At 43.6% G+C, this 22,297-nt stretch overlaps 1 protein-coding gene across 1 annotated transcript in view; it reads left to right on the forward strand.

Annotated features, from left to right (window-relative positions):
* Positions 1 to 529: 529 nt before the first annotated feature.
* The window catches only part of LOC143387292 (endothelin-converting enzyme 1-like), a 67,304-nt gene continuing 45,536 nt past the window's right edge, over positions 530 to 22,297 (forward strand). The window contains 1 exon segment of the mRNA XM_077108546.1: positions 530 to 690. Coding sequence (XP_076964661.1) covers positions 530 to 690 — 161 coding nt within the window.

The following is a 22,297-nucleotide window of genomic DNA, read 5'->3' on the forward strand; positions in this document are numbered from 1 at the left end:
GGGGTATAGGCCTAGCTTATCCAGCTTCCTTCCTCCTCCTCCACCCCTCCCCCCCTTCGTCCTCCCCTCCCCCTCTCTTCCCTCACCCTTCCCTGCGCCGCCATCTTCCCTCCTTTCCTCTCCCCCACCCCTCCCCCCCACCCCCCCTCCACCCCTCCCCCCCACCCCCCCTCCACCCCACCTCCACCCCTCCCCCCACCCCCCCTCCACCCCTCCCCCTCCCCCCTCCCCCCTCCACCCCTCCACCCCCTCCACCCTCCACCCCCTCCCCCCCTCCACCCCCTTTCGTCCTCCCCTCCCCCTCTCTTCCCTCACCCTTCCCCGCGCCGCCATCTTCCCTCCTTTCCTCTCCCCCACCCCTCCCCCTGCACCCCTCCCCCTCCACCCCTCCCCCTCCACCCTTCCCCCCTCCCCCCTCCACCCCCTCCACCCCTCCACCCCCTTTCGTCCTCCCCTCCCCCTCTCTTCCCTCACCCTTCCCCGCGCCTCCATCTTCCCTCCTTTCCTCTCCCCCACCCCTCCAGCAGCGATGGCAGAGGAACAACAACAGCCGCCACCACAGCAGCCTGATGCCCATCAGCAGCTTCCCCCCAGCACCCCCAGCTCCGGGGTGGCTCTGCCAGCCCTTGTGCTCGGGCTGCCAGGGACAGAGGCCAACGCGCTGCCACACAAGGTCAAGAACTCCATCTGGTAAGAGGATCCTCCATCGCTGTGGTGAAAAAGCCCAGGCACATATAAATAAATATAGGTCTATCAACAACTGAAAAATATTAAAAAAGAAAAATCTTTCATGTCCCTTTCGGCCAGTTCCTACCCATCCCAAGCAACCACTGATTTGATGTTTTTGCTATCTAAATCATATTTAGATTGGTTTTGCCACTTCCACAATGTTATAAAAGTAGAATGATACAGGATATCTTTTGTGTCTGGTTTCTTTTATTGAGAAGACCCCCTAAGTTGTGTTTGTTAGTAGTTTTTCTTTTTGTAGCTAAATGGTAGTATTGCATTGTGTTGATAAACCATTTATTTATCCATTTAGGTATCTCTAGGCATTAAGATTATTTCATGGATTTGACTATTTTGAACAAAGCTCTATAAATAGTTCTGTGTAATTCTGTTTGTGTTCATTTCTTCTGGGTAAATACTGTGAGTAGAATTTCTAGGTCATATTGTAGAAGTATGTTTAACTTCCTGAAAACGTGCCAAAGAATTTTCCAAATATATGAGAGTTCTAGTTGCTCTACAGTCTATCATTTTGTACTCATTGGTGTGTTATATTTAGTTCCATCATAGTAATATTTTGGTACCTCTGTTCTTTTTGATTAATCAAATAGTTTTTGTATTCAGTTTTAATCCTTCTAATGGATTTTTAGTTATACTTGCTTTATTTTCAGGGATTTTGATAGGGATTATAATATATACTCTTATCACAGTGTACTTGGTGTTTATATTATGTCATTATTATAAAATTAAGAATCTAAACAGGTATTGTTCCATTAACTCTTTTATGTTCTTTGTCCTAAAAATACCATAAAGTTTTCAAAAGGATTTTATGATTTTCAATTTAAACAATCACATGCATTTTAAAGATGAAAGGAAATAGTCTTTTATCCTTACTCACATATTTGCTGTTCGTATTTTTCTTTTCTTTGTGTGAATCCAAATTTCATCTCATATCATTTTCCTTCAGTCTAAAATCTTCAGTTGGTATATGTTGCAGTTTACATTTATGGTCTGTGATTCTGAGATGACTTTTGTTTTTCCTCCTCTCCCTTTAAGGGTGTCTGTCATCCTATTACCTTCTAGCCTTCGTTATTTCTGATGAGAAGTAGTGTTTCTTGGTATCATTTTCCCCTTACTGTAAATTGTCTTTTTTCTTTCTGATGAAATTTAGGATTTCTTTCTTTACACAAGTAGTTTAGCATTTTGACAATTGTGCAAATTGGTGAGATTTGCTTTATGGTTCCGCATAGAGATTGTTCAGCAAATTAGATCTGCAAGTTGATGTTTTTCACTGATTTTGGAGAAAGTTTTGACAGTTTATTCACTCCCATCTACTTCTGATACTCCATGTTTTGGACCTTTTAGCTGATGGTCTATTCATGTTTTGCAGTATTTTCTTCTTTCCTACTGAAAACTTTTTATTGAGATGTGTTCAGTTTCACTTATCATATTTTCTGTTCTAGTCCATTGTTAAGCTTACTCAGTGAAATTTTCAAGTATTGTATTTTTTGATTCTAGAATCCCATTTTTAAATAGTTTGCTGTACAGTGAGTTTCTGTTCATTTATTTTGTAACCATATTTTGCTTATAGTGTTTGAATATTTATAACTCTTTTAAAATTCTTTTCTTCTTATGTCAACATTGGTGTCATCTCTGTATGTTTGTATGGCATGCTTTATTCCTAATGGTTATATTTTTATTTCTCCATGTATCTAGTAATTTTTAATTTCATGTTGTAAATGTAGAAAATCTGTTGTAAAGTTTTGCTTTCTGTTAATTTCTGCAGAGTTTAGTTTCTGCTTTGATTAATAGTTTGGTAAATTTATTGTTGAGGCTTTATTTACATAGATAATGGCCAAATTTTCCAACTAATTTTAACTTTTTCTAAAATAAAATGAATTTTGGGATAGCTTATTGATAAAATTATTGACTTCTAAAGTGTGAACATTCTTAAAATACTTTACTTTTTTTAAGGTTTAGACTAAGTTCAAAATTTAGAAATCTGTTCACAGCAGCAATTTTTGCTTACAAGTTACAATAATACATATGCATGAGTGCTTTAATTTATTCCATAGAGCACTGTGCTAATGTCAGGGGTTCAGCTGAGTGCCTTTTGGTTTGTTTATTTTTGTTCTGATTCTTGGTCATCAGTTGTTTCCTTTATAAAGGCTGCCTTGCAAAATCAAGCTGTTTATCAGGACTGGAATGAATGTAAGTAGGTTAAGTAAAAGTTTAAATCCGCTACTAGGAAAAAAGTTTTTATATTGAGTAGCAGTGTCATTGTGTACATAAAAACTTTTTTATTGCTGCTTTTATGCGTTCAGTATAATAGGTGATAACAGTTTAAGAGCTGAAAGTGTGGTCTTTATTCTTAATTTGAGGCGACATATTATTTGGTGTTGATTCAAGAAACAATGTAACTTCCATTCCGTATGACACAGATTTATAAATACCATACTAGTATTAAGGTGAAGTTAGTAAGGTTAGGGAAGCTGAGCAAGTTGTACAAAAAATATGGAATTGAAGGTGAGCATTGTATTAGTGAGATTTGATTAAATGGACAAAAGGTAGAAACACTAAAGAACCATAAAATATTTATGATTGAAACCATGTAGGAGTATTAATCTGCCTTGTGATTACAGTTGGATGTAACCAAGAGTGTTTGAATGGTAAGGCACCAGAGTTCACTCCTTGAATGCAAGGTCTGTGATTCTTGTGCATCTCTGACCCTAGTGCCTATAATCCTCGCTAGATGATGACACTAACATGTGCCATTGTAAGAAAATTAATATATTTTTTTTTAGGGTTAGAAACACTGTTTACAATAAACACTTGTGGAACAGATTAGAATAAACATTCCTTTTCAGATTGAAGAATTTGAGATTCTGTTGACAGTGAAGTACTGAAAATGCTCATTTACCTCTTAAATCTGGGAGTAATGGGTTTTTGGAGAAGTATTTTAGGAAGATTACATTATAAGCAGGTGATGTATTATGAAATTGTGTTTTAGGATGATTAAGAGTGACTCTTGCTCAGGAGTTAAATAGATATGTCACAAAAGCCCAATGTAAAAAGTAACTCAGGAGATATAAGAAAAAAAAATAATTATAAGGATGGTGGAGAAAGAAGCAAAGGGGAATCAAAGATGCTGCTAGTTTACAAATCTGGTTGACTTGGATGATTATAGTACTACTTGTGGTGTTAGAAATATTAATAAGGATTGATATTGTCCATAGGCATAGGAGGAATAAATGAAAGTTATTTGATGAATTTGGCTTTAGATATTGTGTATTTTAAGTGATGGCAAATTACTAAAAATAAATGCTTTCAGTAGAAATTTGGAGGCTCAGGATCCAAAATGCAGAATTGAATTTAAAACTGGGAATGTGCATTTGGAAATTTATTATCCATAGAGGACAAAATCACAAAACTAAACGAGCCATTCAGGGGTTACAACATAAAATCAGAGCACATAATGAAAGGCAGGTGCTTTCAGTTTTTAAGGTTTTTTTTGGAAACAGAAGTGAAAGTATATAAAAGAGAGACCCAAAGTTTAAATCTGAGGGAGGCCAAGTGGTTCATAAGGTTTGATGTCTTAGTGCAGGGATGGGGGAAATATAGCCCATGGTTCATTGTCTATTTTCATAAATAAAACTTATTGAACACTGCCACTCCTACTTGTTTACATATTGTCTATGGTTGCTTTTGTGGTATAGTAGTAGAATTGAGGAGTTGGTATGGAGAGCAATTGAATTCTGATTGCCTAAAATATTTGCTGTGTGGTCCTTTACAGCAAAAGTTTGCTGACCTCTGCTATAGAAACGTAAGAAATGAAGAACAAGAGCATAGCCTTTATTTTATATATATATATTATATATATATATATATATATATATATATATAATATATATATGATGCTTTTGGTAACCGGAAATATTTATCCTGTGGACAAATATCCACTGAGAATGTGCTTTGTGTCTGACACTGGGTTTTGCTGGTATAATCTAGGAAGAGGCTGGGTAGCAGAAAATTAATTAACCAGTATGTAAATGGTCAAAAATGGAAATGGTGAATGTAGAATTTTATTTTATGAATCCAGAAATAAATGATTAGTAATTCAAAGTGTATATAAGGAAGAAATTTTTTTAAATGTAGGAAAAATATGAAAGGAATATTTTTACAGAGTTTCTCTGGAGAGGCAGAGTGTGTTGCCATTATAGGAATTAATGGTCTAAGACTTGAACAGGGAGTACATGGGCCTCATTACGGGAAATGAATAGAATTGTTTGTGGAATTAAGTTAAGAATAGAGATTGCTCACATAGCTGTTTTTAAATAGCAAATTGTGTTAGGTAATCAGCAAAAATTCACTAAAATGTACTTGATAGTTATACAGAAACTGCTTTATTGGTACTGACTTATGGTCGTAATGGGTATTATAAAAACAAACAAACAAACAAAAACCCTTTGTATGCAGTTTTCACACTGGTATAGCATTGTATCTTTTTTTGTTTAATGTGTAAGTGCAATTGTAATATTTTCACCTTTTTTTCTAACCACCAAACCCAAATATAATTGCCTTGTTCAAGAAGAACAGCAGCAAGAACTTTATGAGCTCACGGAGCAATGAGGTGTACTCTTACTGAAAGGAGGAATATGTTTGATTGCTTTTCTGTCTTCCTTCTAGATAAAAATGGAATATTTTATTTGTGTGACTGGATTTAGGTCTTTCTAATTTATTTGTTTTTTGTTTGTTTCATGTAAGTGTATTTTGTTTGACTATATTTCCATCCTTTTTTTGACATTTGGATTTTCTTTGGACTCCATTTTAGGTTTTTTACTGACTTTTTAACAATGCCTCTGTCTTTTGTTTTGGTTAGCTTCTTTAGATTTTAAAATACATCATAAACTTTTCATAGACTATTGAGAGTTAATATTGTACAACTTCACATAAAATGCAGAAATCTTTTGACCTACGTGTCTGTTTACCTTATGGGTCCAGTTGCTCATCTCTATGCTGTTATTGCCTTGTGTATTATATTTAAAAGCATTGTGACTCCTATGAGATAATGTTATTTTCCCTTTAAACAGCTGTGTTTTAAAGACATTAAAAGGAGAAAGTCTTTTTACTTATTGATGCTTTTTTTTTCCTTACTCAAGATCCAGGTTTCCCTCCGATAACATTTTCTGTCAGCCTGAAGAACTTCTTTTAGTGTTTTTTGTACTGAAGTTAGTTGGGAATGAATTCTTAAGTATTCTTTTACTTGAAATTGTCATTATTTCACCTTTATTCTTGAAGGATACTTTTGCTCTCCCTGTTCTTCTGTCCATGCCCAACCCGATCTCCAAGCACTTTAAGGATGGTTTTGCCACATCTGTTAGCATCCACAGTTTCTGAAAACAAGTCTACAGTAATTTGAATTGTTCCTCTCTATGAAATATATCCCTTCCTAGTAATTTTTGAGTTTTCTCTTTAATTTTGGTTGTCAGCAATTTGATTATGATATGCCTGTGTTTGGTTTTCTTTGTATTTGACCTGTATGAGTTGGACTGAGTAGAGTCTTTAATGGGCAAGTTTGTCACATTTGTAAATTTTCTGGGGGGTCATTATGAAAATATTTTTCCTACTCTGTTTTCTCTGTTCTGTCATTACTATCTATGGCTAGCTTTTTAATATCTTCCCCTTAGGTCTCTGAAGCCCTGGTTATTTTAATCTTTTCTTCAGTTGAATAATTTCTGTTCATCTGTCATCAAATTCACTTATTCTTTTCCCTGTTGTGTCTCTTCTAGGAAATTTTATTTTAGATATTTAATTTGCTGTTTAAAAAATGTTTTTGTTTTCTTTTAGATTACTGTTCTTTTCATTCATTACCTTCCTGTGTCCTTTCCTCATTGAGCACATTTATAGTATCTGTTTTTATGTCCTTGTTTAAAAATCTTAACCTATCATTTTGAACTTACCCTCTGTTGACTATCTTTTCCCTTGAGATTGAATCACATTTTTTACCAAGGAATTTTAAATATTATCAGTGTTATTTGTGGAAATTTTGGTTTCTTTCAAAGGTTGTTTTCAAGGGTTTTTTTTTATTTCTTTGTTTTAGTGAGCCTTTAATTTTGTTAAACTCAAATTCTAACTTGGCTGAGGATAGCACCTGCTCAGATCTCTGTCTGTTTGTCTGTCCTCAGCTGCAAACTGGCTTGGGCCTGTCCTTTAATGTGGGCTTAAAGACTGGGGAAAATATATACCAGAAATTTGGCTTTTTTTTGGTGGGGGTGTCTTTTTCCTTTTGGAATTCTGTCCTGACTTTTTGGTGATTGTGGCTGTCCTGGCTGGGTCCTCTTTTTCTTCAGGCCAGGAAGATAATGGGTTTCCTGTTGTAATTGTAATAGCTTGAGGTTATGGATGCTTGCCTGCTGGACAAAGCTTTTGGAATGGGAAACTCACCTGTTCTGGTCTCTAAGACCTATTAAAAAGAGCAACTCATTCATCCTGGTACCCCATATATACTGAGGATTAACTGTGTTCCTCTCTTTCTCCCTCCTTCCCTCCTTCCCTCCCTCTCCCCCCTCCCTGCCCTCCAGGATTTATTGAAGCTATTTTTAGGAGCTTTCTGGACCATATTGAAAGCAGAGTTCTTCTCGTCACTTTTAGGATTTCACCTTAATCTTTGTAGTCTGTCCTTAAAGATAATACTCCTTTTAAAAATAATAATAATTATTTCACTCATTCTTGAAAATTTACTTAGATTGCTTGACATCATTGTTTTATTTTAGATATTTGGGGGGTGGGTAACAGGGATTGAATTTAGGGGCACCACTGAGCCACATCCCCTGACCGATTTTGTATTTTATTTAAAGACAGGATCTCACTAAGTTGCTTAGCGACTTTCTGTTGCTGAGGCTGGCTTTGAACTCCCAATCCTTTTGTCTTCACTGCCCCAGCCTTTGGGATTACAGGTGTGCGCCACTGTGCCTGGCTGATTTCTTTTTTTTAAGCTTCCTTTTTTGTTTCTAAATTTTTATGACAGATTGTCATGTGAATGCACATCTGGCATTAGGTTGAAGCCCTGTCGGGAGACTTTCCTATTTTATTTTTTCATGTGTTTTTGGGCAAGTTTGGGGGAGGTTGCAAAATTTTAAATGAGAATTCCCCAAAGTCTGTGAACAACCAGTGGTTTTATGAGATATATTAAATAGTCTTGAACATAGTGTAAGAGAGTTTTTCCTTTTAAATTCTCTTTAAAAAATGCAAATTTTTGTCCTCCTGAAATAATTACAGAACCACGGGAATTTGCAAAAAGATTTTGGGGAGAAGAATTGCGTACAGCCTTCACTCTCCCCCTTTAGCACTGACATTTTGCACAACTGTGGTACAATAACACAATTGAGACATTGGCGTTGGTACAAGCCATGGAGCATGATCTGACTTCATCAGCTGTGCGTGTGCTGGTGTGCCTGAGTGCAGTCCTGTGCAGGTTTGTGGAAAGACCACTGTCCCACCAAAGCACCCTTGTGCTGCTGCTTGGTAGCCGCATGTCCCTCACCCTGTTCCTAACTCCTGCAACCACTTATCTGTTTTCTTCTCTATAATTTTTTTGTTCTTAAACAATTAGATATATGGAATCATAAGTATGTAACTTTTGAAATAGCCTTTTTTTAACATTCAACATAATTCTCTTTTATGCCTTCTGAATTGGAAAAATGGGTTTAGTCTGTAATCAGTATGGTGTTTGAGTTAGGAAAAGCTGAGGCCTTTTTAAAATTTGTTGAAGTGTAACATGTATACAGAAGATTATAGAAATCATAAGGAATCGTCATAGAAATGAATTGTCGTAGACTCCACTTGCACACTGTGTGAATGAGCCATTAAACTATGCCTTAGAAGGAGGAGGAACCAGCAATACCTCTGGGGTCTCCCGCTGCCCCAGCTTGGCACTCCCCAGCTTCTCCTCAGAGATCCCCACAATTAGAGATGACCTGCCTGGGTGAACTTGGCAGTTTTCATCATAAACTCTTGAACCAGACTCCTTTTGCTCAGCTTTGTGTTTTGGAGATTCGCCCTACTGTGGCGCATTGATTTACAGTATTCTCTTGCAAGACTGACCTTGTCATTCATTTTCATATTGATGGACATTGGGGTTGTTTTCAGTGTCGGGCTATTACACGTGGTGAGGTCAGGGTCATTCTTGTGCCCGCCTTCAGGTGCATGTGTGAATGCATTCAGTGGAATTGCTGGGTCCTAGGGTGTGAGTATTACCTTTAGTTAGTATTGCTAGAAATTTTTTTCTGATTGATTAGACCAGTTAACACTCCTACCAGCAGTGAATGAGAATCCAGTTGCTTCTTTTCTTTAGAGGCCCACCTTTGGCATTATCAGTTTTTAAGATTTTATTTGTACTGAGAGCTGTGTACTAGAGCTGTGTACTGCTATGCCACAGTGGTCTTAATTGGTATTTTCTTGATGACTTGCCATCAGGCTGACTTCTTTTGTGACTACTCATCCAGGTCTTTTGCTCATTTACTAATTTATAGGAGGGTTTTCTGTTTATTTGCTTTCCCTAAAAATGCTGCAGATATGAGTTCCTTGTTGGATATGTGCATTGCAAGTATCTTCTCCCACTCCTCGGCTTATCTTATCGCTCCAGCAATGGCGTCTTTTAAATAAAAGATGTTCTTAAATTTAAAATGTGAATTTTAAATTTAAAAAATCATAAAGGTTTTATGATTAGTGCTTTTTCTTTATTTAAGTATTTCTTGCCTCCCCCAACATCTTGAGGACTTTTCCTAAGTCACCTTCTGGTGATAAAATTTCCTTTTACATTCCTGTGTTTCCATTAACATTAAACAAAGACCAGCTCAGAGATTTCCCAACACCCTGAGAGGCCTATGCCCTGCTGGAGTCAGTGGTGTCTGTCGGGCAGGAGCCACTCAAAGGACGTCCCACGCACCAGGAAGCTGCCTTCGTGCACCTCATTTGTCAAAGGGAATGTCAAGTTCAGAAAGGGGAAGGAAGGCATTCCATAAATCACAGTTCTTCCACTTATAGGCAACAATGGAAGCAAAAAGTTCAGGAGGGCTGGGAATTATAACTAGGCGCCTAATATATTCCTGAAATGTTTGTTCACACCTTTCTGCTCACCCACATGCTTCTCAGGATTAGAGCCTTTTTCTTCCTAGAAGCAATGGAAACGTAATTTGATGGTAAAATACATGACTTCTTGTTTTTCTAGATGGTGGGGGAGCTTGCCTGAGGAAGTGGATGGCACTGCTGGCCCAGATCCGCTGGGGAGCCGGGTCCTGGTGCCAGGGAAGGGGCTCTCCCTCAGCCTGGCTGGGAGCTTAGCAGAACACTGACGAGGGCTGAATTGCTGTGAATGAGACTCCCATTTATTTCAAGCATTCTTTAAGCACAACAATTCTCTCATGGCTTGACATAATAATAGAAATATGTTATAGTTCATCCAAGATTTGTCTTTTGCTTTCTGCTTATAGATGTTTAAATTGCCTTGAAACCCCTTTTTTCCTCCTTCATTCTGCTTGATCATTAATGTACCTGTCTTCCTCCGCTTTGTGTCCTGAAGGTTGAAGGAAAGGCCTCCTTGTTGAAAGGCAGTGTTGTGATTGGCATGACCTTGGCCAAGGACAGATGTTTCTTTGAGAATTTAAACTAAAGGAATTCTAAGTTCTTGTTCCAATTCTGTGTTGTGTTTGGAGTCCTTTGGCTGGCAGGGTCCTCACTTCTTGCTGTCCCCAGGGTTTATCTTCTTGTCCCTGGCACGTTATCCCAGCACACTATCTCAGGAAGGTCTATGCTTATGATGGGAGGGTCATTTTCCGAGTACTCATATGTTTAAAATGCCCTTAATTGTCTTGATTGTGGACGGGTAGTTTGTTGGTAATGGAGCCCAGATTCTAATTCATTTGTTTTCAAGCCTTCGATGCAGGAACTGCCAACGAGGAGTCTTGTTGGTTTGATGACTGCACTTTGTCCTCTCCAGGAGTCACAGGAGGACCAGCTGGGGATGCCGTTGGTCTCCCCTGTCCTCCTGGATTTCTGGTTCTGAGACATGGAGGTGTCCTTGGAGCCATTCATCCTTGCTGTGGATTTGGCGAGGCTGCTCTTGCTCCAGAGAAGCAGGCTTTGCAGCTGTGCTGTTAGCAGCTGTCACCCACTGTGTCTGGGGCCTGGGGTCCAGAGTGCAGCCCATCTTTGGCTTTGCTGTGTCTGGGCCTGAGGCAAGGCAGGGCATCTGGGTGGGACGGTGTGTGGAGGAGGCTTTCCTCTTGGCTGCTTGGAAGAAAAGAGGGAGGAAGAATCAGGGGTCAGACATAATCCCCAAGGACATGCCTCCAAGGACCCACTTCCTTCCACCAGCTCTCACCTGAAGTTTGTGCCCCTCCTGGTAGTGCATATCAGCCTCTGGTGGTTCTGGGTACTTGCTGCATGGTCATCCCTTATTGCACAGCCTCTCTCTGGCTCACTGCATGGCTCCCATTTGCTGTGTGGCCCCATCCCGTGGCCCCTTCACTTCCTATATGCCTCTCTCCAGGCACATGGCAGGACCCCCGTTCACGTGTTGCCCCACTCACATCTCCCCCATTCCATCCCCCCTTGCTGCAGGATACTTTCAGAGAACCTCTTTAGAGCACTAGTGCTCACCGGAAGCTTCCCTGTCTTCTTGCAGTGCCCAGTAGGTGGACAGCCACACCTCACCTGCGAGCTCCTGCTCCTCATCATGGCAGGACCCTGTGCCTCTGCCTCCCATGCACAGTGCAGATGGCAAATGAACAGTTCCTGGTCCAGGATGCCTCCTCCCAGTGGGTGTCAGCAGGGCCAGGGAGCCGAGTGGCATCATGTGTCAGCCGGAGCTCTGAGGCCAGCAGGCTTGTCTCTGGTGACCAGCCTCAGCTCTCAGGGCCTTGGTTTCCTTTTCTGAGAACTCAAGGAAGGCCTGGTGGTGTCTTGGGTCCTGGCCGTCAAGTGCCTACAGAAGGCCTGCTGGCTGTCCGCTTGCCAGTCCTGCAGCCCCCTGGGACCAGCAGGCTTTTCCCTGAGGGGAGTCATCCGGGATGTTCAGGTGCCCCACATCTCCTGGGGGCCCTGGGATCCTGGGACACCTTCTCAGTGGTGACCCACATGACTATTTGCATTTACCCTATTACGTTTGGAGCTGTCTAACTTCTGGTAGGGATGGGTTGGTTCACTCCTAGTTGGGAGTTTTGTGGGCTTCGCCAAGTCAGGTGCTAAGGTGGAGGTGCCACTGGAGACTTGGATTCCAGCACAGTGGCAGGTCTGCAGGTGAGCACACCAGGTGCAAGCAGTTGTGTGTGTCACAACTGGGCAGGAAGTGCCCTGGGATCTCAGGGCAGTCCAGGGGATGTGGGGCATCTGTATATCCAGGAGGAGTCCCATTGGAAAAGACCTGCTGGTCTCAGGGGGCTGGAGAGCCTGGCAAGATGACGGCCACCCAGTGCTCTATAGGTAAGAATGACAGCTCCAATGGGGGAGGCCTATGGCTCAGCCCCGGCTGCTGTTAGTACTCCCATGTGTAGGGATGATGGGCTGAATTTGGAATCCCCAGGGTCTGCCTAAGCACTGGCGTTTTATTCCAGGGTCAAAGTGAACTAGTAGCTGTTTTCAAAGTTGTCAGAACAGACAACAATAGAGTCTTTCTATTTTGGCGTCCTCTTCATTAGCATGCACAATGCGGAGGCCAGAGTTACTGAAGCAAAATCAACAACTTCTGATTAATTTGCAGAGCTCAACCATGGGATCCTTCTGAAATTGTTACCCAGTGCTGCTGCCTGACTGAGTCACCTTGTGGAAGGGCCCTTAATTGGGAACAGGCTCAGACAGCAGCAGGGACAGCTACAGAGAAGGAATACCAGGGCCGAAGCACCAGAAAGCAGGTGGCAGCAAGAGACGAGAGCACTGACAGTCACGGTGACCCTATCTGTCTAGAAACATGTGTGCCGGAGGCCAGGGCTCAGAGGGAAAGGAAAAGCACATGACCACCTTTAGAAAACCAGGAAGGTTTCTTGCAGCAGCTGGCCTTGTTTATAATGCGCCTTGCTCTTCCAGGTTGCCCGCCTCTTGGTCTGGAGACCCTAAAGATCACAGACTTCCAGCTCCATGCCTCCACGGTGAAGCGCTACGGCCTGGGAGCGCATCGAGGGAGACTCAACATCCAGGTACAGATGCGGCCAGGGTTCACTGAGCTCGGGTTGGATGCCATGCATGGCATTTAAAATCTGTTGGTCTGGGCTCTCACGACAAATGTGGCATTGCTGCGTAAATCTCACTGTGCAGAGAGCACGCTGAGATGCAGAGAGGGCGTGTCTTCTTCAAAGATGGCCTTTGGTAGAAGTAAGGTCCCTGGCACCTAGACCAGGTGGGTCTGCCTCCCTCTTGAGCTTGTCCCTCCACAGGCCCTCTGTCTGGGAGGAGCTGGAGCAAAGCGAAACAAGCCTAGGGACCTGCTTGTGGCTGAGGCGTGGGACAGAGAGGTGGTGGCCCTGCTCCTCCTTGGCTCCCTGCCAATCTTATTCTCTTCTCATCTCCACTGTGCCCACCTCCTCCAGGCTGTTCAGTGACCTCAAAGGTCCCTCAAGGTCGAATCCTTAGTGCTTTCTGGGGCTGGGTGCATCCCGCCTTTCTTTCTTCCCTGAGGCTCCAGGGCCACTGTGACCTTGGCCCTCCATACTGTCAAGTGTCCCTCTCAAGTGATGGCTCCACACACTCTACACACCACATGGTTCTTGACTCCACACCTTTCCTCAGGTGGGTTTCTCTGCATGGAACCTCTTTGCCTCTCACAGTAGAAATCCCCGCTGATCCCTGCTGTCCCTGCTCCAACAACTCTTTTGGCCTCTTAAGTCAGCCCACATGTATTCCCTCACAGTGTGGCAGTTGGAGGTCTCACTGGGTGAGGTCAAGGTGTGGGTGGGCTGGTTCCTTCTGGAGGCTTCGGAGCATGTGTTTCCTTCCCTGTCCCAGCACCCCGAGGCCGACCTGCTCCTGATTTGCGGCCTTTCTTTCTTGGGAGCCTGCAGGGCGGGCCGAGTCCTTGGGAGCAGCTGTCTCTCTGCTTCTCTCTTCTATTCACTTTTGAGGACCTTGTCGATTATGCTGGGCCTGTCCAAATGCTCCAGGACCCTCTCCCTCCCCTTCTGCAACCCAGATCCTATCTGTAGTCTCCATTCCTCCTTGCCATGTAGCCTGACATGTGCACGGGACATGGGTCTCTTGGGGGACACGATTTTGCCCACCTCTCTCGGGTGCCGTTCCCCGACCCTGGCTCCCGCTGGTCAGTTCTTCTCAATGAAACGTCTGATCTGTCCTGCCCTGTGTTGCTCTCTCCTGTTCCACATTTCATTTCTTTTTCCCCATCCACTCTGTAAAGCGGATGCAGGTTCCAAAGCCTTATGCACAAGTGCCATCTTGCTCAGGTCCTTCCAACCGTGCTACACTCAGGCTAGTGACTTCTAAGTGGCAGTGTGGAACCCTGCGGTCATTTTAAGTGTGCTGTGCCAGAGGCCCCTTCCCAGGGAGTGCAGGGGCTCAGGGTTTTCTAAGACTTGAGCCCATCCAGATTGGTTTAGAAATACTCCTTTAAAAAAAACTGTGAAGAAACATTTGGTTTTATACAACTGGAAACTTCAGAAAAAAATGAATAAAATAAAAATAAAAACAACAACAAAAAAAAACTCCTGTATTTTACACAGGAACTCCGAAAGGAGTTTGACCAGAAGTTCCTGCTGTCAATCCCTGAGTGCCCCAGGCACCTGAGGGCCTCCAAAGGGGAACCAGAGTCAGACCCAAGGGGTTAGATCCACATGGGAGCGTGGGGCTGTTTTGTGCATCGACAAGGGGGGCTCATCTGATGCCTTCGATGCTTTCTCTACAAATGAAGTTATCCTTTAAATAAAGGAGCCTATATTTATTCATGCTGTCTGCCATCAATGGCAAGGCCCTGTTGACCCTAAACTTGTAGGGCCTGGAGTGAGAAGGTGGGGTGCTGACCTGGAAGGACTGTCCACCAGCAGGCTAGATGGGCAGAGCATAGCAGCAACAGTGCCGGGGTCAGACATGCTATGTTTGAGCTTGTCTTGGGATGATCACCTCATGTCTCTGAGCCTCAGTTGCCTCATCAGAAAAATGAGCCTCCTGAGTGTCCACAGGGTTGATTGAGCAGGGACAACAATTCTGAAGCATTTGCTGGGTTACCTCGTTCCTCTGCTGAACACGCCTGGTGGCTCCCAGCTGTTCTTTGAACAAACCCCCAGTTAGTCCCTGGGTGCCCGAGCCCTCTCGGTCTCTGTGTGTGTACCTGTCTCTGAATGTTTCTTTATGGTGTTATCTGAGCCATCCTCCATGAGAGGGGCCTGGTCTTCAGCTCCTCTCTCCCCGGATGCCCCAAAATATTCCCTGAAGCACACAGAGAATGTGGCCAGAGAACTGGCTGACGTGGACAGAGTGCTCATGGCCTGCCTCACTGGGCTGTGCAGCAGGCCCCTGGTGGATGTGTCCTGTGCTCACTTCCTGGCCATATTACCTCCTCCTTTGTCCTTTACCAATGAGAGACAGAGTGCAGGGAGCAACCAGGCTCCCCACCATGAGTGAGTCAGCAGAGCCCACTCCCCTGCCCTCCGTCAGGGTGGATGGAAGTCACATTTGTCTTTATGGGGATTTTTCTCTTCAGTGGTAGATTCTTTGCCCTGATGTCCCCTCACAAGAACATCTTGAGACCTGCTCTTAGAGTGTGAATGTGCTGCTTTAATGGCCAGGGTGAGGCCACCCATCCCTCAGCCTCTGGACACCACCTGTGCTACCTGGTGTTGGCCCCAGAGTGTGGAGATGGGCCAGCAGCAGGCTCGATTCCAACCCCCACAGCAAGTAGACTAGGTCGGGCCCCCACTGGGGTTTGTACCTCCCCGTCAGCTCCATAAGCTTCGTGATTCCGCTGCCGCAGGTGCACAATTAAAGTCAATCCAAAAATACTTCTCCCCACACATCACGGTTTCAAATGCAACTTAAAAATAACTACATCTTGTCTCACATATGAGTATTTTGTAGGCGTGTCAAGCTAATGGGATTTTAAGTGCGAGAAACAGCAACGTGTCAGAATTAGAAGTCGTATTTTAAATACATATTCTGTAGCGCTCGTGGGACGTGAGCATGTTGAGTGAAGCCCTGCATGGGCTCAGGGCTCTCTGGGCACACAGTGGCCACAGTCCAGGCTGAAGCACACAGAGGCACAGGCTGGGAGGCTCCAGTTAGCTGAGTGGCTTTAGTGAGATGCCCACCTCCTTGGAGACTCAGTGTCACCATCAGGAAAGCACGAGTCCCACCTCTGACTCTGTCCTGGTAGTGTGAGGACAAAGAGGAGTAAAGAAGGAGATTTGTCCCTCCGAGGCCTTGTTCATACTCTCAGGGGACCTTGCAGAGTGCCTCCTCTGGCCAGGCACAGAAAGCTCCTGCTGACTGCCCACCTTCCAGAGGCTTTGATCAGTGACAGGAGGGCCCTGAGAGGTGTCCACACTGTGCTCAGTACCTTGCATATGTGGCTTCATTTATTTCTCAACAGGAGGGACAGGGTGCTCAAGTGACTCAGCTAGGATTTCCCAGGAGGGGTAGATTATGAATCCCAGCAGCTTGAAACCTCCATTTGTTGCCCAGCCAGTGCCATAAAGCTGCTTCCCACGGTGGCAGCTGGGGTGTTCCAGCTACAACATCTGGAATGATGGCTTGTCTGTGTTCCTCTCTTTTCTGACAGGGAGCACATGTAGATGTACTCATCTGTCCCCTGGCCAGGTGATGAGCCCCTTGCCAATCATGTGCATCCTGCTTTCTTGGGTCCTCCTGCACAGTGTCCATGCAGTGTCTGCACACGTGCTTCACACGGGCTTTGGGACAGTTGCTGCCATGCATATGGGTTCCATAGCGACAGTGGAGCTGTCCTGAAGGAGGGTCTGCTGTCATTGACACACTTTCTTCTATGTGATTGGCAGACGCAGGAATGATGTCATCATGACACACACAAGTAGCATTGGTTCATGTGTGATTTTTGCTACTATAGCTATCGTTTGATGTTGTGGGGGTTTGGTTCCAGCCCCCCACTCTTTGGATTCCAAAATCCATAGCTACTCAAGTCCCTTAAATAACGGCTGTGTTTGCATGCAACCCACCATATCCTCCCATATATTTTAAATCCTCTCTAGATGACTTGCAATACCCAATACAGTGTAAATGCAGGCTCCATGGTTGTTATTCTGCATTTTTTAAGGAGTAATGATAAGAAACATGTATGTGTTCAGCACAAACACAAATCCTGATTTGGAAAGGTTTTGATTCATGGTTGGTGGAATCGGCCAGAAGGCCCAGTGTGCAGTAATGTTGGTGGGATCAAGTCCCAGCCCCTGAGCGTGGAGTGCACTAGCCTGGGCGAGTGCAGAGTCTGCAGGGAACAAGGTCCTTCAGGATCCTCTCACCTCCTGTTCCTCTGACCCAGAGTGGCCATGTGCTGCCTTGTGTTCTGATCCTTTGTAAGCATTGTTCTTGTCCCTGCAGCTCAGCAGCTCCACTCTGCCTTCTGCCCCTTCCCTCACCTGCCTGTGCTGTTTGTTTGCTTCTCTAAAGCCGAATCCTATCATGATTGCTGCATTCTACCTGTCTAAACTGTGCTAATATTGTTAGAATTGATTGTTTTTGAGTCTTCTGATTATGGAGCTGCGTGGATTTTTGGAAGGTCTGGCTATTACCTGGTTTTCTCCATGTACTTGGTTTTTGTGGTGCAAGATATTGCAGACTGTGACCTTTTACTGGAAAGCATCTGCCAAGGTGTAGCAGAAGCACCTCCCTCTTCTGCCCTCATTTTAAGCAGAGGACTTTGAAAGAATCTTCCTAGCTCAGCTTACAGCTTCCTTTTTTTCCAAGTAGACTTTTACTTGTGTTAATTTAATAATATAAGCTCAGAGAGGACACCAGGACAAGATAGATTTTCCAGGAATTTCAGGAGAGAGTCAGGCAGGCGGAAAGTGAAGGCTGTCCTCTCCCTCTGATTACTCTTCCAGTGTGCACAGGACCGTCTATACTCAGTCCTGAGAGGAGGCTTGATCTCATGTAGAAAGCATCAGTGGGCTCTCCTGCTCTGGAAGCCGCAGATTGGAAATTGACATTCCGAGTCTCCAGGAGAGCATGTTGACAATTGCCTCTGAATTGCTTGCAGTCACTGTGCAGAGGTAGCCCGGTAGTTAGATGGGTTGTCTAATGGCAGCTCTTCACCTGTTCCCTTCCCAGAGCATCCTCTGAGGACCCACTTTCCATGCTTGTACTCTAAGGCAGGGGGTTCGGAGGTAGCACCCCCTGCTCAGTGAGGTGTCTCACAACTGCCAGGGTGCTGGGGCTTCCTTAGCTGGAGATTTCTGAGCTTCCTGCCTTGGCTGTTTTGAAGGGCTGGTTTCTATCTCCCTTGTAAGTCTTCAAGGTTATGGTTGGGAGAACCCAACCCAGGAGCAAAGGAACCCTGAACAAGTGCCCGGGGCAGGTATCCCTAGGTTCCTGCCTACAGCTGAGAATGTAAGAAAGCTGGTGCTCGGACCAGAGCTGGGAGGGAGGGGCCAGTGCTTAGAGTCCTGAGATGGAAGGTGGCACCACATTCACACCTCCCGTTGTCTCTGTGATGGTCTGGCTGCCATGTCGGACACTTGGTGGCCCCCATCTTGAGTGTTAGAGAACGCTCAGTTTGGCCTCACGTTGTTCCTTTTTCCTGAACTGTCTGGATATAATAGAACCTCTCTCTCCCTCCACCCTGGTATCAGCATGGCTTCTCTCTGGTCCTTTAAGGGACATCTCCAGAACACCTGGATGCTGGTGTTGGGACCCAATTCCAGCACTCTGATCTCTTTTCACCTGAAATGAAGGGTAAGCCTTGAATGTAGCCCATGCCTGTGGCTTCCTGGGTGCCTTCTGTTCCTGACGACAGGAACTCAGCTTTAGAATAGGGAACCAACAGAGTTTTATCCTGCGGTTGGAGTTCATGTGCCTGGGCACAGCCCACACTCGGCCCGGCTGTACCTGGGGCCCCCTGGCCAAAGTGGCGACCATGCCTCATCTGGTGGGAAGAACCTGGAGTCATTTTCTCAGCTTTGCCCCTGCAGGTCCTGTGCCTGCCGACGCTGGACCCTCCACCAAGTCCTGGACCCTAAAGCCTGCCCGGACCTTCGACCTTCCTGAGTCTCTAAGCTCAGCCTCCTTTTGGTTTCTGCCTGCACAGATCTCGCTGTGACTCAGCAAGTCCTTCTGAGGGGCTAGTAGGGGCAGGGCTGCGGAGGCAAAGCGGCGGTTGTCGTTTTTGAGTCTGGGAATGTTGCATCTTTTCTGATAAAGGGCCTTTGTTCTACATCTGGCTTCAAGCAACAGTCTTAGGAGACAGTTTGGGTGCCAAAACCCTGGAATTTTTGATATTTGGATTTTTATGAAAATAGCAGCACCAAATGCTTAAAATTGGACTGCCCCAGAAAACTAAAAATGTGTGTTTACCAAAATGATGACAGTGTGCTGCTCTTGTTTCTTACAGTGGAGGTTCAAGGGCCCAGAGCCCGGAGCCTTGACCTGTGGCCATGGACTGTGAAGGAACCACAGGTACCTGGCCCAGGCGTAGCCCCTATTCTGCTTACCACGGGAGTTTTTCTTTAGTATGTCACTGAATGTCTTGAAATTAGTACTTCGTATAGCCTTCAATATCCCCAGAGGGAAAGCCCTGCTTTAGAGATGCGGAAGCCCAAGTCAGAGGCTGAGGAGCCGCCCTCTTCCACAGCCACTAAGTGCAGAGCTGAGACTCAACACCAAGACCCCTGGGATGGAATGCAGTCCCTCTAGCTTCACATATTTATAACCAACTGATTTTTGAAACAGCAAGAATGTATGTATTGAAGGAAAGCCTCTTTAGTAAGTGGTGCTGGGAAAGCGGGATATGCATATACAGAAGAAAGAAAGTAGACCTCTATCTTTTACCATATACAAAAATCAACCCAAAAGGCTCAAGAGCTTAAATGTGAGGCCTGGCACCGTGACACCACTAGAAGGAAGGGGAAATATTTAAGGACATTAGTCTGGGCAGAGATGTTTTGGGCTATGACCCCCAATAGCATAGGCAACAAAAGCAAAAATTGACAAATGGGTTTATATCAAACTAAAAATCTTCTGTACAGGGATCCATCAAGAGGGAAGAGTTCATCTGCAGAATGGGAGAAAACAATTGCAAACTATTCATCCCAAACAGGATTTATTTCCAGAATATATAAGGATCTCAAGTAACTCAATAGCAAAACAAAAACAAAAACAACAAACAACCCCCACAAAAAAACAAATAACCCAATTAAAAATGGAGTGAATGGCCTCAATAGCTATTTCTCCAAAGAAGAGACATAAATGACCAGCACCATACATGAAACATGCTCAGTCAGCATCACTAATCAACAGGGAAATGCAAGTCAAAACTGCAAAGAGATACTATCTCACCTCAGTTAGAGGGGTTGTTATTAAAAAAGGTGAGCATTAACAGATGCTGGTGAGCTTGCAGAGAAGGGGAGTTCTCATCGCTGTTGGCAGGAATGTAAATTGGTGCAGGTGTTAAGGAAAGTAGCATGGAGATTCCTCCAAAAACAACCACATGACCTAGCGGTCTTACTGCTGGATGTGCATGCCGAAGGCACCGAAGTCAGCACGTCTAAGAGATATTTGCGCTCTCCTGCTTATTGTGGCACTGTTTATCACAGCCAAGGAGATGGAATCAACCTGAGTGACCATCTACAGGTGAATGGATAAAGAAGTGTGGTATATACTCAGTGGAATATTATTCAGCCATAAAAGGATGTTGTTTCCAGAAACATGGATAGAACTGGAGGATGTGTGTTAAGTGAAATGAATCAGGCATTCATTTCAAATAGACAAATACTGAAGGAAAGCCTCTTTAATAAGTGGTGCTGGGAAAGTGGGATATGCATATACAGAAGACAGTAAGTAGACCTTTATCTTTTACCATGTACAAAAATCAACTGAAAAGGCTCAAAAGCTTAAATGTAAGGCCTGGCACTGTGAAACCACTCGAAGAAAATTCCACACACACATACTGCATGGTCTTGGAAGCTAAAAAGTTGAGGTTGAAGAAGTAGAGAGTAGAATAGTGGTTACCAGAGGCTGGCAAGGGAGTGGGGAAGAGAGAGATGGAGCGAGGATGGTGAACAGGTGCAGGTGTGCTGTCGAATGGGAGAATCACTTCTGATGATCTGTAGCACTGAAAGATGCCTGTGGTTTTCACCAATTAATTGATTATTTCAAAATAGCTTCTTGAGAGGATTTTAACGCTCCTGGTACAAAGAAATGGTATGTGAAGTTTTAGATTTGCCAATTACCATGATCTGATCCTTGTACATTGTATATAAATACTAACATGTCACTCTGGACCCCATAAATAGATGTATAATTACTACATTATACATATATCATAATTAAATTAAAAACCAGTCAATTAAAATTAAAAAGTATATAAAATGAATGTAAGAATAATGTAATAAATGAGGTGAGATGATGAAGGGGGTAAAGGAAGAGGCTACAGGAAGTAGAAATCACGATTTCACTGTCTGTAGTAAGAAGTTAAAAGAAAGTTTCTAAAAAAAATACAGAAATAACTATGCTACATAAAAGGCATGGCTACTAAATCAACCACTAAAAGATTAAACCTTTAAAATTTCCAGAGGCAATTTGCACATCGAGCAAAGAAAACATGTCAATTGCTAAAATAAAATAAAAGCTAAAATATCTATATATTATTTATACATAATATATAATATAATTATGTATTTTAAAAAACCAAAAGCTAAAAGCAACAATAAAAATAGACAAGAAAAATTGATGACTTAGTGAATATCTGTCAATGGACTAAATTCACCTAGTAATAGAAGGAAACTGATTTGTCATCAAATGAATGTGACCCCAGGCCACAGTAGAAGTGGACCTCAGAAAAGATGAATCATGCCTGTACCCACAAGGGCTTCCATTTCTTGGGTGCTTATTCGTGCCAGGACTGTGAGAAGTTTTTACCTGTGATTGGTATCTCCAGCCCAACGGTTCTATCATGTAGATTCCATTGCTGACCCTAGTTTAGGGACAGGTAAATGCAATGGGAGACACTCAGACGTGAACTGTTGAACCAGGACTTGAACTGGGACAGCATGGACGGCAAGGGGCATTCCATGTGGAGCCGCCTCCCTGGAGTGCAGGGAGCCTGGCCTTTCTTTCCATGAATTGCTGGGAAGTGAACCATTGATGATTTGTTCTGAGAATTCAACTTATCCCACAGTTATCCAATCTTAATGGGCAAAGTGTTTCTCTGATTTTAGATGAATTGAGTTAGAATGTTGATGTAAAAATATTCTTTAGTTTTTTTTTCAATTAGTATATTTCTGTCCTTATGTTTCCTTTTATAAAACAATTAACAAATGGTTTATGGTGTATTTAATAGATTTCGTTTTTCAGCATTTTTAATTTCAAGCTCTCATTCTATACTGGTTTT

This window comes from Callospermophilus lateralis, unplaced genomic scaffold (genome assembly GCF_048772815.1).
Source record: "Callospermophilus lateralis isolate mCalLat2 unplaced genomic scaffold, mCalLat2.hap1 Scaffold_91, whole genome shotgun sequence".
Lineage (NCBI taxonomy): Eukaryota > Metazoa > Chordata > Mammalia > Rodentia > Sciuridae > Callospermophilus > Callospermophilus lateralis.